The following is a 17,464-nucleotide window of genomic DNA, read 5'->3' as shown; positions in this document are numbered from 1 at the left end:
GTTACATTTCCGAGGTGTGCTTGTGGTGTTCGGCCAATCACAGTGCACTGGGTCAGCTGGCCAATCAGAGCGGACTGCGCTTGTCAAAGGAGGGGGCTTTGTAGAAAACGAAGCGTTTGAGAGAGGCGGGGCATAGAGGACCTACAATAATGTACAGTATTTGAAAAATAATGTGTTTTTTGAACATTAAAGCATGTCAACATATTCTGTTACACCAAATACACAAAATAATGATCTTTAAAATAGCATCATATGACCCCTTTAAATTGTAATATTTTTATCAAATAAATGCAAATTCTTTCAAAAACACTAAAAATCCCCAAACTTTAGTACATTTTACTTTGATAATGTAATCTTTAGTTTTTCTGGTGTTTAGGAATGATAATATCTCTCTGGCTTTCTTATTACCTCCACATGACAGTTATTTATCTGTCTGATGTCTTTAAGTTGTGAATGAGGTGTTTTTACAGTTTATTTTCAATAAATATTTTTTCTCCTAAATATTTTCATAGTACATGAACCTTTTAATCTCATAAAAATCTCAAAAAATGTGATTCCTGCGTTCTTCTCTCTCCAAGAGTTGTGCATGGTGCTAGCAACGCCAAGATCATTGTTCCAATGTCCATGGAATGCATGAATTGACTAAATGTACATCTTAAATGCAGTATAAATCACTTTGGATCAAAACATTTTTTAAATACATAAATGCAAAAAAAGTAATATGCAAATCTGTACATGATGCTGAACAAAGTGCATGTGTTCTTAGGAGAGAAGACAGGCTGCTGTCAGAGAGCTGGTTCGGTTATTAAAGGTGGGAGGAAGAGCTCTGATCTACGTTTGGGCCATGGAGCAGGAATACAACAACCAGAAATCAAAATATCTGAAAGAAGGAACAGCTGGAGCTAGTGTGGAGATGATGAGTTCAGACATGAAATGCACAGAGGAGCAGAATGTGACACAGCCCAGAATCCACATCCATACTAACCGCACAGCTTTCCTTTCCCAAGATCTCCTGGTGCCATGGCACTTAAAATGTAATGCGGATAAGAACAAGGGAGCGGGGAGTGGAAGCACAAACGGCCCCTTGGAGAACATGAGTCAGGGCCCTGTATTTCACCGCTATTATCATGTCTTCCAGCAGGGAGAGCTGGAGGAGATGTGTTGTTGTGGTGGTGTGACGGGTGTTAAAGTGCTTAGGAGCTACCATGATCAGGGTAACTGGTGTGTGGAACTGGAGAAGACACATGGTAACTCTTCATAGAATAATATTCCACAGAAAAAAATTAATTCTAGCTTATTGAATAAATGCAATTTTAAAATAAAATTTTCGTGCATGCAGCGACAGCTAATAAAACACTGAAGAATCGTTACTGAGTATGTTGATACGTTTTTGTAAAGCAGTACAAAATGTTGCCTTGTATTCTTTCTGGTACAAAACCTACCTCAATTAATTTCTCTCCTGCAATGAAAAACTGTGTTACAATGTTAACGTCAACCTGACTTCTGCTGATTTATGCCTGGATGATTTTATCACTTAACAACCTCTACAGTAAAGCAATGTAAGCACCATAAACAAGTATGTCAATACATTAATATGGAACATTTGCATGTTATTAGTGCCCAGGCTTAAAATATAACCTTATAATTTTCTGCACTATGCATACAGGGGGTCCCAGCTCTGTCTCTCTACAGTACTGTTCAAAAGTTTAGAGTTGGTAAGATTTTTATTGTGTTTGAAAGAAGTCTCATATGCTCACCAAGGATGCGTTTTTTATCAACAGATACAGTGAAACAGTAATATTGTATATAACTGTCTTCTATTCTAATATATTTTAAAGTGTAAGTTATTCCTGTGATGGCAAAGCTGAATTTTCAGCAGCCATTACTCCAGTCTTCAGTGTCACATGATCCTCAGAAATCATTCTAATATAGTGATTTGGCCCTCAAGAAACGTTTCTTATTATTATCAGTGATGAAAACAGGTTTTCTGCTTAATATTTTTGTGTTTGAAACAGCAATCTTTTTTTTCAGGATTCTTTAATGAATAGAATGTTAAAAAGAACATTATAAATGCTTTTAAATGTCACTTTTGATAAATTGAACGCATCCTTGCTCAATATAAGTATTAATTTCTTTAAAAATAACATATTTACTGACCGTTTTAACAGTACAGTATACTTGACCTGAAAAGATTGTTTTTGGTTTTCAACGCTGTTGAACTCACTGTAGTGTTTTTGTACACCACTAGATGGCGTCGATCTTTGCCAGAGGTAAAGGTATGAACTTTCACCTTGAATTTGATGACGAACTTCCTGCATGTTTAAATTTTATTTTAGTAACCTAGGTTGACCTGGCGGCCCAATTCATTTATATCCAATTTAAATATATACTTTTTCGTTTTGTCATAAACTACGGTAGGTCTCACACATGAAGAAAGAATAGAGAGAGGGGACGTAGGGGTCAATTCATGACAGACTTTATTTCAGTCTTAACGTCCCCACAAAAATCTTACAGATGTGTGAATGTTAAAGCCTACAATGCGCCTAAAAGGTTATAAATATGTTTGGTGTGAATGTCTTGCGTGGGGGGAGTTGGTCACATTTGTGACCTTGTCTTTTTATCCCATTGGCACATGACACAATCAGACTGTTTTAAATGGTGTCCTCGGCCTGGAACAATGAGGAATTCATGTAAAGATGATGAAAGAGGGTGTACATAGAGACCGAGGTTAACTTAATCAGTTTCACATCCACTGCACGACCCCCTCGATAAAACTTTCTTGAAGAAGTACCCCACTATTCTGAAGACTTGAGCGCGACGTTTTCACGATGCGACTCTATGCCACATATATATGTGTGTGTGTATATATATATATATAAAATATACACGCACACATATATATATATTTTTTTATTATGCTTTCGTGTTTTATCAACTAGTGTCATTAGTGACTTGAATTTGAGCACTATAAAATAACTAACCAAACTGAAGTGTATCGCATAAAAAAAGACAAGTGGTTTCACGCAAGAAATAAATTATATATACAATATATTTGCGGTGGCGTAATATGCTTTAGCACGTGTTTTATCGGTTATGATCCCGTGAAGCCTGTAACCGAACTTTGCAGCAAGTTGTGCTTTGTAAAGCCCAAAATATTGAGACATTAGTATTATTCAAAGTTTTTAAAAATATATATATATTCAAGTTAATGAGACGCATGGGCACTTTTCAGCAGAAAAATAATAGCTTAAACTGGTTTGTTGGTGTTGGCTGGTTTAAACTGTTCTCCTCTTACCAAGCTGGTCTGCCCAGTTGAAAAAGCCCCAAACATCTCTAAAAACCATTGAAACCAGCAAACGGTCTTAAACTGTTTTGAACGGGGGGAAATGTAACTTGTTAACGTAATAACCTACGAAAACAACATTTTGGAAAAACTTCCCAAGTACTTCATCGCATCATTGTCTTGTCCCACATCGGTTGTGCTGAAATATAAACGTTGAGCTAAATTAAGATAAAAAGTTTTCTTAGTCATAACCATTTATGGTCGTAGATTAGCTCTGGAAGTATTCTGCTTCACATCTCCACAGCCTCGGCATTGTTCGTTTGCCTGGGCTTCAACCTATCACTTTCTAATAGCTTGAAACGGGCCAAAAAGGCACTCCAGCGCGCGTTTTCTAAATCATCTTTCCCGTAAAAGCATCGTTTTCCTCCCCTGCACAGGCAAATGCCGAGGCAAATCGCGCTAACAGCCGCTGGGCGCAGCCCGTTGTAGGGTTTGTTTAGGCGGCCATTTTGTGAACACTGCACACACACCGAGGCGAGCGCGCTTTGTAGCGGGGACGCGCTTTACCGTGCAGACCCTCTCTAAGCGACAAGCAGCCGCGGAGCAGATCCGAGATTAACGGCAGTGAGGGGGGGTCCCTGGTGAATGCACATCGCTAATTGTAGCGGTGCGACGAAGAAACCCCGGTTTAGTTCATCCGTTTTTCTTTCTTTTTCCTTTTTTTTTCATTTAATCACTCTTCTTCTCACCCCTCGCTGCTGCTGCAAACCACCGCGAGCGACGCGCTGCTACACTGCCGCTGCTGGGCGATGTGATCGCGGTTGGCCTGAGCGCTAGCCGCCGAGACCCACACACCACCACCACCACCGCTACTACCAGCGATTTCTTTCCCACGTCGAGGCGGACTAACGCGGAGCACCGAGAGGCGGTTGTCACGGTTGCATGTGCCGCTGCTCACCGGATCGGCGGTTGGCCGCGCTGGGGGTTTGAAGATGCTCCTGCCGCGCTCATTTGTGCTTTTGGGGGACTGTGAAAAGAAAGACAAATGTGCTGAAGAGGGATTGTAGAGCGACGACAAGACGATAGCCTGCGCGTTTCGTCTTTTTCTCGGGAGACGATCGCAGAAACCCGTCCGAAGGGGTGGCGGTTCGGGGGGAGAGGGGTCGTTTTGCCGGTTTTTCGGTCCGCCCCGGTAACGTTACCTGTGTGGCGGAGGTTCGGACGGTAGAGGGGGAATACTGGTAATGGCTGCTTCGGGAAGCTGGACACGAAGCTGAGGTAAGACTACAGTTGGTTTCTTAACACGCAAAAACGCTAACTTACTATCGTCTGTTTTACGCGGATACTCTCAGCCTGTTCCCTCCTTATTCCTCGCAAGACACCGTGTTCCCAAATATGCCTGATGCACAGGCCAGGGCTTTGGGGAGGGAGTGGGGACATATTCGGTTTGTTACTTCATGTAAACTGGGTCAGATGCAAAAGACCACGAGCAGGTATTTAAACGTTATCCTCCTGTGCCATCCAGAGAGCAGCGGCTCAACTCATGGCAGCCAGGCTGCTTGTTTGTCAGTGGATGTGATTTGCAATGATTAAAACCGTGCAATATATGTTCCCCGATCTCTTTTCAACCATTTCGAGTATTAAGCAGCTAATTCTGTGCGATATGTACAAAATAAGCATCAGTCAAATCCATTGCATGACTCGCGTTTGCAGCCATGCACCCATGAACATGTTCGATTACGAGACCTTCAATTTCTTTCTTCGCATCTTTCGATTATCGCTTTTCATTACTCAGATTGATGAGTCAGGTTAGCCCATCACGTTTGTTTTAGACACCCAGTCGTCATGTAATGGCTGTTTAAAACAAAAAGAAAAAAAAGAGAGAGATAAAAAAATCCCAGAGCATCAGCTCGGCCACAATTACATTAATGCAAAACTGCGGTGTTGCATGGGATGCAAATCTTGTGCACAGAATGCCTGAAAGCTATCGAAATTTGACAGATATCTGGTTGTTTTTTTAACGCATTGGTTAACGTATTTACCGTTTAACAAAACATATGACCGTGCTAGGTCATTTTTTTGTGAATAAAAGCGCGACTTTATTCCAATGATCTTAATATATAGGGTGACGTTACAATTTTCCTTATAATGTTCATACGTGCACAATCGTGATGCTTGGAGGGAAATATATGACTGATTCTTATTACAATCCACTTCTGTAATACATTTGGATGTGGCCCATTTACCCAGTGTGTGGATAAATCTGGCTATGCCTACACCCCTCATCTCCATAGCGTTTTCTGCAAGGCTTCTGCTGTGGTGCTGAAGTAGCAATGCCGGTTCAAAATGGACACACTTCTGCTCTTCTTTTGCATGTTGCCATCTCGATCAGCCTTTATACTGCATCCTTAGACATTGTCACCTTTAGGAATGGTTTAAACATGCATATTATTGTCACTGTGTTTGTTAGGATTGATGCTTTGGTTATTTTTCAGAACCAAAAATGGGTGGAATCATTTGGATTGTAGATGAATCTTGGATTTAGGCTGCTTTGAGGTGGGAAAAAAAGAGATGCATGATAGGAGATTGTCTCTTTTGAGACATCTTTTTTGATGCACAGTACTTTGTTGAAATGCAGGAGCCACCTGTCCCTTAAAATAGTGACTCTTTTATCTCCCTTTCCAGAATCATTTAAAATATTACATGCTTTTTTGTGCTCTTGAGCATGAATGAATCAACCCTCTCTAGTTTCTTTTTGTTTTTTTGGCCACATTATTTATTTTTAATGTGTGACAAGCTCTGTTTTTGGATTTCTTTTGGTGTCCGTGGCAGAGTGACACGGGGCTCTGAATAGACTAACTAACTTCATTGTACGAAATATTGCAACGACTGTAAACGTACTGTGGGGTTATTTTAAAGGGGGCTTTTTTGCCGCCAAAAAGCATTTGTATTGAAAACTCATTCCATTTAAAGAGATAGCCAGTGATTTACTTGTAATATTAGGTATTTTGCAAGGTCTTGCGTTCGCTTTCAGTGCTATCAGGTTAAAGTTAGCATTTTCCAAGATCTCCTATTGCACCTTTAACTTTTAAACTTTAGATCTACATCAAGCCTCAAACTCAAATTTTACCATGTTGCCTCAAATGGACACAATATACTGTATTTTGTATAACATAAACAACTTTTAGATGTGTATTCTGCGAGAACATCCTAGACAGGATTGTAGTTGCCATTCATTTCTTGTAGCTGACATAAATCAAACTGGGATGGACACAAGCTAGTTAGTCTTTTCGAAGACCACCTGAGTAGGCCTGTCACAATAACAACTTTTTGTTGTGCGATATATTGCATGTATTGCTGAAAAACACAATCACTACTTAGCAGTCAGATGTCCGTATGCACAAAGGCACAGATCTCTAAACAAGGCCATATCTGCAGATGAAACTTTTTTTGTAGAAGCATTTTTTAAATTTGGACTAGCACCTCATGTCTACACCATGTTATGTACGAGAAGCTGCAAAAGACACAGGCACAAGTGGAATGCAAAAAACATGGTGGCATTAATTTAAATAAATATAATGGGCGATATATTGCGTCACCAAAAATTTTTGAGGTCATGTAGGGGTATATAATAACATTTTATCAGTTAATGAAATTACGGTATTTAACTGTAAATTTAAGTTAAAACCGTAAAACCTAAAACGTTGCTACTTTTACGGTAAAATTCCGGCAACCACAGCTGCCGGTTTTCTACCGTAAATTTTACGGATTTTTTTTTACAGTGCAGTATTCCCCATTCATCTCGTAACATAGGCCTACTACTAAATTTGATAGCTCTGGAAGGAGAGGACACACACGCTCTTACAAATACACAGTTTATATAGACTTGTTTGAGCATATTAACCTGCATTTAGGCCCTTCTTGCTCATCTTTCTGTAAACTCATGATGAAAGCTAGAGTAGAAAAGTGCTGTTTTTTTCCCATAGCCCACCTCCCTATCAGTATTTCAGTCCGTCTGTCCCTGTGTGACTTTGTCCTTACTTTATCAGGACAAATCCCTTCACTCATCAGATAGCATATAGCCTAACACATCGATTTGGATGTGGCTCCTAACAAGCTTTTCCTCTAAAGCATGGCTTGCGTGTGAGGTCAACATGTGGCTCTGTGGATGAAAACTGTTTATACTGAAGTACGTTCTCCATTGAGATTGCCGAGGCTGTTTTGTAAGTGTTTTGTAAGTTCTTCACATCATGAATTTTTTGCATACAGACTTGCTCCTGTTGCTCGTCACCATCTAAACTGCCAGCTGGGCAAAGGGTTTGGTGACCTGGGTCAAGTTTTTTCATTGACTTGAATCGAAGACCAGAAATAGGTTCATTTGAGGAGATCCACAGAAACGTAATTCATTTACATATCAAATTGAGGCATTACAGGGAAATTGCATCGGGAAATGGAGCAGTGTTTACAGCCTCCATCTTAAACGTTAATTGCTTTGTCTTGTAAGGGATCGTAGTTAAAGCCATTTCCCACCAATTCGGCAAACTCATTCAACCTCTAAGTGTTGTCAGTTTAGTGACCTGTCCATTTGGTAGTAAAGGTCACTTTGATGTCATTATTGAATAAAAAAAAATAACTTACATTTTTTTTTTTTCCAGACTCGTTCTGAATAATTTTTGGTCCCAAATTTGTATCAGTTTTACTGGTAGTCCACTGTATGAAGAAATTTTGGGTATAATTTGTCACAGTTTACTTTATTTTGCTATCCTCACTTACATAAATTAACTATAGGGCTGGGTATCGATTCAGATATCCCGATTCGATTTTGATTCGCAAGCTCTCGATTCGATTCGATTCTCAATTTATTTTTATTACATTCAGTGAATATAGTTTTAATACAAATGCTATTGATATTTCTAAAAAATTAACAGTAAACATCAGTTTACAAATAGTGAATTAATAAAAAGAAATTAAAAACCACATGCCTGTATTTTAAACCTGTTCTTTTTTTTTTGTATAGGGTCCTTTTTAAACAATAGTAGGGCCCTATAAAATGTTCTTAATTTTTCTGGTAATCAGATGAAGGCATAAAACATTAATTTAATTTATAATCAAATGAAAATTAAACCTTTTTATTTTTTGGCAAACAAAGTGCTGCACAACAGAGGTTTACTGTTAAAATTAAAAAGAAAACAGATGTGATTATTCCTTTGAATATAAAGATTTATTAATATTTATTAGCAGTAGTAGCATCTTCAGCTATACAGGCGTTAATACTGAATGTTTAACATTATATTCATTGCATACATATACTTCGTAGACATACTTAATCTCTAATAACTCCATTCTGCTGTCTGATGTCGGTGTTTCATTGTCTGAATATGGCACTTATCACATGCTGTGTGGTATCGGCGTTTGGTATCGGGGCATTTTAACGAGTACGAGTACAAGTACAGGAGCTCAGTATCGGGCCTGATACCGATACCAGTATATATTGAAAAAATATTGAAATATATATTTTCCTCCCATCTCGTATTTATTCCCTTTAGGGGTTCCTTTAGGGGTTCCGTATACACGTCATTTTGTTTCCGAACACCGTATTGGGATGCGGCAGATTGCGGGGGGTATGGGGGGGGGATCACGATGCCGGCTCAACATCGTGATGTCTATCAGCCATCGACGATGGCATCGTCTATCGGCCCAACCCTAATATAGACTCATTTTAACGTGATTCATGAGTTGTCAGCATAAGTTGAATGGATCTCTCATGGTGTCATTTGCTAACCACATGAGTGATGGATTGATTTTTTATGTTTTTAGATTCAACCTTACAGTTCATAATCACATTGCAGGACCATAAGTTAATTCAGGTCTTTGTGACCCTGCGTTTTGGCAAAAAAATAAAGTTCGCCACCCATAAAAAAGGGCACACAAGAGCAGACTTCCGGTCAAGAGCATCTTAGCTGGCTTTCTCCCAGCTTCCTTCCATAAGCTGTTGCCGCCTGTGCCTTCCTAATGTAGTTTTCTTCCAGCTTCCCATTGGCTCATAAATTGGTAATGAAAAGCACACAGTGGCTTTGTAGATGTTGAACTGGCTTGGTGGATACCTAGGGTACGAGAGAGGCTAGTAGCTGTAATTTAGCCAGGTGTTGGTGTCTTGATGGAGGTACGGAGAAATGGAAAGTTAGATCATAAAAGCACGGATGGTACTCTTACGGAAATCACACAGGACATCTCTTGTATCCAAGACCAACTTATAATCTCTTTTGCAACAGTATGGATGATACTTTTTCTCAGTCTGGCTTGGTGCAGGTTGTGATGTGGACATTTTTTTCCTGTAGGGAGAGTTTCAGTGCTTATGTCCTTTACTGTCTGTCCGCTCTTTCTTGACCACTGCATGCCCATATCAAAGAGTAGCCTGCCTTGCTGAGGTGCACCCTTTAGCAGCAGTAATGTGTGTGTGTGTGTGTGTGTGTGTGTGAGTGAGTGAGTCATTCTGGTCTAGTCCCCACCTCTACACGCTGCAGTCTTGGTCAGTGTTTGAGCCCAGAAACCCTGTAAGTTTCAGCAATGCACAGTAATGCACTTCATTGACCAAATGATGTGTTTTCCATCTAGACATTCAAGGTACTATGGAATTAAGCTAATTATTTGTAGAACATAATTAATGGTGTATGGCCATGTATGGCGTGCATTTTCAATTGTCATTTAAAAAAATCAGGTTTAAGATTTCCCCTGCATTGTATGAACAAAGCCATAGAGACTTGTGGGGACTCTTTTGACTCGGGCCTGCAAGTATGCACCTAGCAGTGCAATAGCAACAACTCCGAACACCTTAGAACATGGCAACATGCTAAAATGGTTTATAATGCCTTAGCAACTCCCTGGCAAGTTTTGCACACACATTTTGTATTCACACTTCTTCAGATGATCTGAGTAGACATCCACAAAAGTTTTCCGACAACATACATGGGTTCCTTCATATACTTTGATGTTCAGAAGAGAACCATCCAAGAACAGTAGTTGTGGAAGCAAACCTGTAAAAGCTAGACCTTTTTGCTGTAATCTAAGCTTTCAGTTTGCTTTGTGTGGAGAAATAAAGTTATTGTGATAACGTGTGTGAGTCTGGTCAGAATGCATGTGTGTTTTAACATCCTCTGTGTATGTGTGCGATAAGAGGGAGTTGCTCATCTTCGTGGTGATCTTTTTTACCTCTCAGCATCCCTGCCTTGCTGACCTGCTTAACGCATCTCTGAGATGGAGAGAGAGAGGGTGAATGAGTTTAAACGCATGGAGGAGCGAGTCTGGAAGACGGGAAAGGTAAAAGGGAGTTAGAATAAACTGGGAGAGAAGAGATCTCGATAAATCAAGATAAATGGATCTCCTATTCAGTCGAAAGACTAAAAGGAAAGGTGTAAAGATGGATGTGTGTATGTGTGTCAGAGAGAGAGAGAGTGAGAAAGTCATTGGTGGAGCTGGATGGGATAAAGATGTTATGAGCTGCTCCCTAAATAGACTTTTCTTCATCATTTTAGTAATCTTTAACCATCCCGTGCAAATCCCTGCACCATGAGAGAATAGCCATTTAAAGTCAAGTGCGTGACATGACCACAACATTGAATTCATTTGTTAGTTCCCAAGGTGAAAAAGGCATTGTTTTATTGTTGTTGTATATTAATTTAAAACTGAATGTAAACAAACTTTTATAACTGTTGGGACATACTATAATTTCTAGTCTGCTATTGTGAGTTTAATTATATACTATATGATTATATGTCTATATATTTTATAGATGGAGAGTTGGAACCGGATGTTTGATTCGAACCAGAATCTTCTGATTGAGCAGCACCTTTGCTTAAGATATAGCATTTGTTATATGCTAGGCCTCAACTCCAGCTTCTGTACATTTCAACCTATTCATACCTATCAAGTCAGTAACAGGTCAAAATAAATCTTAAATTTTCATTACCACCTTTGCTGTCATCTAGTTAAGAAAGGAGACAACATACTAGCCTAAACTCACGGCATTGATAGACTGATGTACAATCCACTGGTCAGGTTATTTGGATTATATTCAAAATGATCAGCCAATAACTGTGACTGATTGGCCAATTAATGTAGCCTAGTATCCGCCTCAAAATCAAACATTGTATTCAAAAGGTTTTATTGAATTTTGAAAAGATGTTGTAAAATAAATAACTGATTTTATACACATCTTATCTGCTGTTATTAAATTGCATTATAATTTATCAGCCACTGGCCATTACATATAAATTGACCACCAATTTATAGGGCAATTAACACTAAAGACTTTTACATTGTTACACAAGATTTCTATTTCAAACACAACTGTTTCATCACTGATAATAATATGAAATGTTTCACCAAATCAGCATATTAGAATGATTTCTTAAGGATCATGTGACCCTGAAGACTGGAATAATGGCTGAAATTTCAACTTTACCATCCCAGTAATAAATTGTAATATTCTTTCACAATATTATAGTTTACATTATTTTTTGATCTAATAAATGCAGCCTTACTGAACACGAGGCGTCTTAGGCCCCGTCCACACAGAGACGCGTTTACCTGTATACGCATAAATTTTGTATCGTATAGGCGTTTCGTCCAGACGATGAAACCGATATCTTTTGAAACCGGGTCCCAGAATGGATAATTTTGAAAACGCCGCCCTTGCGTTTTCGTGTGGGCAGCGAATCTGTATATTTTCTGAAACGATGACGTCATCAGCCCACATCTCGCCCCTAGTCAGACACCGCTACGTCACGGAACAGCAACAAAAACATGAACAAACACTGAACGATTGTCTTTTTATTAACTAACATTAACACAGATTAATAAATGTATTTTTCCATGTTCGTTTGTATACCACGTGCAAGGTTTACGCGCATAGTCCAAGTCTTCTTCTCCGTTTTTAGTGTATCTCTGTGGCAGAATTACAGCGCCACATGCTGGTCTGGCATGTATACTACATCGTTTTGTGTCGGTTTCGTGGTTTCGTGTGGACGCAGATATTTCTTGAGACAAGGGGGAAAAAAGATCGGATAGGGAAAGCTCTGGCTTTGTGTGGACGTAGCCTTAGTGTATGTTGAAGAATCTTGCTGTTTATTTTGAGTATGTGTGAGAGACACATGCAGCCCTACACCTGAATTTCCCCAGTTCAACTTCCTCACATTATTTATCATGTATCTCTAGGCAGATACTAGTTGAATTGCAAAAAGCCAGTTTGGATAGGAGCTTGATGAACTTGGTAATTTGAGCTAGGCTATATGTAGCTTTAGCTTAGTTATAATAGTTATTTTTGTGATGACGTCCATGTTTTATACTGTTACACCCCGGTGTTGTGATTGAATTCACCATGGTATCAGGTTTACTACTGCATTTACTGCATACTAGAAGTTAGAAGTTAAGCTTTCTTGATCAACTCTGTAATGGCCATGAATTTTTAAGTAAATATAATGGGCGATATATTGCGTCACCAAAAATTATTGAGGTCATGTACATATATTGCACGATAAGTCGATATATTGATTATTGCGACAGGCCTAGGCCCAACAACTGTCACTGTTGGGCATTGTCAAAAAAAATGCTTGTTTTTACATTTAGATACTTTGTTTTAATTCATACTTGTGTGTGGCATGCTTTACCTCACAATCAGTGAACTAATGAGAGAAAATTGCATTTATTATGGCCAGAGCTTTGTGAACAAGTTGTAAATCTCACTTGCTCTTCCTCTATCATACACAGACTTTAGGGATGGCATGGCAGCACTCAATAGGCTTGTATGTCATGGAATATGGGATGTATTTACATGGCCCATGTCTCTATGGATACGTTGACGTGGGGGTAGTGTGGGGCAGAACAGTATAGGATCCTCATCAGGGACATTGCTGGGTCACTCTCTCTTCAAAGGGAGATGAAAGTGGGTCAGGACTGGGGGAAGAGATGAAAGGAGAAAAGAGAAGAAGGAAGGAAATCAGGAGCAACTGAGAACATGCCACAAGACAAATATGCAAACAATTAAAAAAACAGGAAGGGGGCAAAAACTTTTTCACAACACTTTATGTCAGGATGTAGCATCAGTTGGTATCACGTGATGGGGTGACAGTAGTCCTGGGCAACACATTTGAACCACAATTTAAAGGGATAGTTCAACGAAAATGAAAATTTTGTCATTTACTCACCTTTATATCGTTCTAAACTCATTTAACTTACTTTCTTTTGTGGAACACAAAAGATACTTAAAAAGTCAAAACATTGGACCCTATCATCATGGTGAGGAAAGGCCCGTTTATTCCTAGTAAGATAATTATATTAGTGTCCACATCAACTCATGATATAACATTCTGTTTATAATAAGCACACACTGCAGATATGTCACCTGCTTGAGCTCTTTAAAGCAGAATGGATTCTGATTGGCTGTCCATGTTTTTATCATTCATTAACACAGAAAAAAAATGTTTTATGTTGTTATCGTCGAGGTATGGACTATTCATTTTGTTTTAGAACTATTTTTAAAATGATATCTTTATCGTCATTATAGAATTTTTATTTTTGGGTGAACTAGCATTTGAATACTCTTACAGCCTTGTAAATGGAGAAACTTTTAAGACGTGTTGTGTTCAGTGATATTTTGGAGTTTATATGCTACAATAGGTTTTTTTCATTCCATTTTTATTATAGATAAAGTTTTGTAATTTTATGTGCTTTTGTCATTATATTTCTATTTAGCTTTATTTTTATTTATTTTTTCAGTTTTAGTAATTTAAGTACTTCAACTTGAACTTATTTTATTTCTGTTATTTACCAAGTCAACATTCTAATTTTCGTTTAAAATGATAGTTTACCCAAAAATGAAAATTCTGTCATTAATTACTCACCCTCATGTCGTTCCAAACCTGTAAGTAGGCCTGTCACAATAACAACTTTTTGTTGTGCGATATATTGCCCCAGAAATAATTGCGATAAGCGATATTATTGTCATTTTAAAGACCATTTTATGCCACTGAATATATAATCATAATGTAACCGCATAATAATGCAAGAAGGCCTACACACTTCCAAATGACAACAAAACTTAAATTTTTAATAATATCTAGATCATGGAAATTAAGTATCAAAATATTAGATGCCTTAAAAAACCTGAATAAATAGTAAATAAACATTTTCAATTATTGCGTGATAAGTCGATATATTGATTATTGCGACAGGCCTACTTACGAGTTTGGAACAACATGCGGGTGAGTAATTAATAAAAAAAATAATAATAATTTGGGGTGATTTTTGTTACCTAATTTTTAGGTTTTATTTTATTTCAGCTTTATTTCAATTAACGAAACTTTTTAAACAGTTTTAGTGGTTAGTTAACAATGAGAACATTGGTCTTGTCCAAAGACAACTCATGTATACAGTCAGTCTAACGTTTGCCATCAGGTTGGGCACCATCTTATGCAAATTTCCAGCTGTCTTTTGGGGCTGCTTTTGCCAATTATAAAAATTTTAAATGTTGCAAACATGTAGGTGATTCAGCAATTCAGAAACTCTGTTTATTTTATATTTCAGGAAAGCTGTAGTTGGAAACCCTAACCCCAAGGCAATGGATGTAGAGTTGAGATGATCCTAGTCTCATCCTAGCCCACCTATAGACATCCAGCATCCATCCAGATTGCCCTAGATAACCCGTACTGCATACATGGGTTCCACAAATTGTCAAAATGAATACTAACAAGCTTGTCAGTCTGCTTCATCACTTGACTGCAAAAGGCTGGCTGGCTATGCACATGCATGCATCTCTAGATGTATGCTTGTGCCCATCCTTAAACATCTGTATGTGCGTTTTGGTAACATGCCTGTTTCAAAGCCCATGGTTAGCAAACTGCATGTGTCCATGTAAAAGGCCCTGTTGTCACCATGGGAGTGGGAGACTGCTTCATGCACTGACTGTGACTGCGAAAGTGCCTGTCTGTGTGCCTGCATGCCTGCACACACCCCTTGCCAGGCTCCATGACTGCTCTAAACTGGCACAGTAAGAATTAAATAGCCAGAGCTTCTAGAGATTATGCCTGGTTTAACAGAAGCTTAATCACATCGTATGTGCAGTATAGGAGGAATGGGACAGACAGAGGGAAGAGGAAGAAGAGAAGGAGAGGTGGCAGAAGGGCATTAGGTGTTCATGTGGGCCGAGGTCTGAGGATTGCTGTTTTAACAGTTCAAATGTCAGGGGTATATTTGATCCAAAAAAGGAGCATGGTGGAAATCAGCTGTCAACCTTATGGTCCTTGTATGTTCAGTAGCACTGCTTTCGAAAACCACCTGTACTATAACTATAGACATCTTTGAAATTCATGCTTTAAATCTTCAGCTACCAATGACTATTCGACTTTGTCTAAAGTAATAATACATATATTATGCTTAGATGGGTATTACCCAAAACAAGCTATATCCAGACATCATACCCAAGTAGCATTTGCAAACAAGTTTACTTGTACAATGTTATACAAAGTATATTGGACATGAATGTAAGTATGATAAAATGCTGCTTAAATGCTATTTGGCTATTGATCAGGATTATTTTACCCACTGATGCTGCTTATGTGACATTAGCAGAAAAGTAAAATAATTTCAGAGGTGGAGAATGTTATTACATTTTAATGAAAGATTACAGAAGCCAAGCAAGATTGAGACTCTTTTAAAACAAAAATTAAATGGTTTTTAATATATATAATGTTTATTTATTATTATTATTAAGAAAATACCTAGAGTTAGTTTAGATTTAATGTTAACTTTATTTCAGATTTTTGTTGAGTATTTTGATACAGACTGTAATTTGGTAACATGAGGCTTTGTTACAGTTTAACATATTTTGTAAAGCATATTCAAATGGCTGTTTTAATCAGAGGGTGATTCAGGTTGGGATGCTCTTCAGGACTCTTTGAAATTTGTTTATGCTAATATTTTTGTGTGGATGGTCAGTCATTGGACTAATTGCTAATTCATCTTTTATTAAAAATGCAAAAAAATCTTTAGATCTTTAAAAATATTACAAAATGTATGTAAAATATGTAAAACATTTTAGCCTAAATGTTTTTTTTTTTTTTAGATTATATATGAGGTAGGGAAAGAAAAATCACAAGGTATTTGGATTCCTTGAATGTTTTGGCTTATTAAAGGAATAGTTCCCCCCCAAATAAAAGTTTGCTGAGTATTTACTTGCCCTCAGGCCATCCAAGATGTAGATGAGTCTTAGGGTGCTTTCACACCTGGCTCGTTGTTTCGGAACCTGGCGCGTTTCCCCCCTTAGCTCGGTTCGTTTGGGCATATGTGAACACGGCAATCGCGCTCGGATCCGCCTAGTATGTGCATTTTAAAAATGTTTTCCCGATGAATCCTGGACTCCTGCTCAAAATGATAAATTAATATAAGGACAGCTAAAAAAAAATAAATAAAAAAAGCTGTTGTCGTTCCATCCTGACGGATGACAGCCGTGACAGCTAAGTGGAATCCCGGAAAATAAACCGTGAAACTTTGACCAATGAGAGGACAGTTTACTCACATGAACAAATCTGGTCTGTTTTAGGGCTGTCGCGATTCGTCGATTCTATTCGACTATTCTATTTTTGGTTGCACTTTACTTTTGCTTTAAAAAAGGATTTCATAGAAATTTGGATTTTATTTGGAGTTTCACTACTGAAGTCCTCTGTTCATTTTTTTCATGATGCTGGAGATGTCTGTTTAAATCTGTTGTTTACACATTTCTAAGAGTACTTTTAATACTTAAATTTTTTAATAACTTTTAATAATAACATTTTAATACTTGATTCTAGTGGACTCTAAACATTGCATTTATTTAATGTGAAAACCCAACTGGTAGGGTTAATTGAAACATATATATTTTTTTTTTCCCTTTGTAGATGCACTCACAGCTGTAATGAACAGAAGCCCAGAACATGTGGATATATTGACATTAAGAACATGCTGACTTTCTCAGACTTTCGTAATTATTTTCTTTTTATCTCATTTTTATTAGGTTTGTTTACATTTTTACTCTTTTAGTTTTACATTTCGTCAATGGCTTGTTTACATGTATACTTTTTTATAGTACACTACTGAATGGCAAAGTTGCAAGTTTAATAAAATGTTCTTTAAAATTGTTGATTTTTTTTG

General features: G+C 38.0%; 2 protein-coding genes across 4 annotated transcripts in view; both read left to right on the top strand.

The window, feature by feature from the left end:
• The window catches only part of LOC107719115 (alkylated DNA repair protein alkB homolog 8-like), an 8,450-nt gene extending 6,864 nt beyond the window's left edge, over window positions 1–1,586 (top strand). For all 3 annotated transcript variants that reach the window (XM_016526458.1, XM_016526456.1, XM_016526457.1), the window contains exon 11: window positions 767–1,586. In XM_016526458.1, the coding sequence (XP_016381944.1) occupies window positions 767–1,261 (495 nt within the window). In that variant the 3' untranslated portion in view covers window positions 1,262–1,586. The remainder of the gene's footprint in view (window positions 1–766) is intronic.
• Window positions 1,587–3,829: 2,243 nt separating this feature from the next.
• Window positions 3,830–17,464, top strand: part of LOC107719113 (dual specificity tyrosine-phosphorylation-regulated kinase 1B-like) — a 50,938-nt gene continuing 37,303 nt past the window's right edge. The window contains exon 1 of the mRNA XM_016526455.1: window positions 3,830–4,561. The gene's annotated coding sequence lies outside the window, so the exon portion shown is untranslated. The remainder of the gene's footprint in view (window positions 4,562–17,464) is intronic.

Source organism: Sinocyclocheilus rhinocerous, unplaced genomic scaffold (assembly GCF_001515625.1).
Source record: "Sinocyclocheilus rhinocerous isolate Xijiao unplaced genomic scaffold, SAMN03320098_v1.1 scaffold1084, whole genome shotgun sequence".
Classification (NCBI taxonomy): Eukaryota; Metazoa; Chordata; class Actinopteri; order Cypriniformes; family Cyprinidae; genus Sinocyclocheilus; species Sinocyclocheilus rhinocerous.
This window is presented reverse-complemented; position numbering and strand designations above follow the sequence as displayed.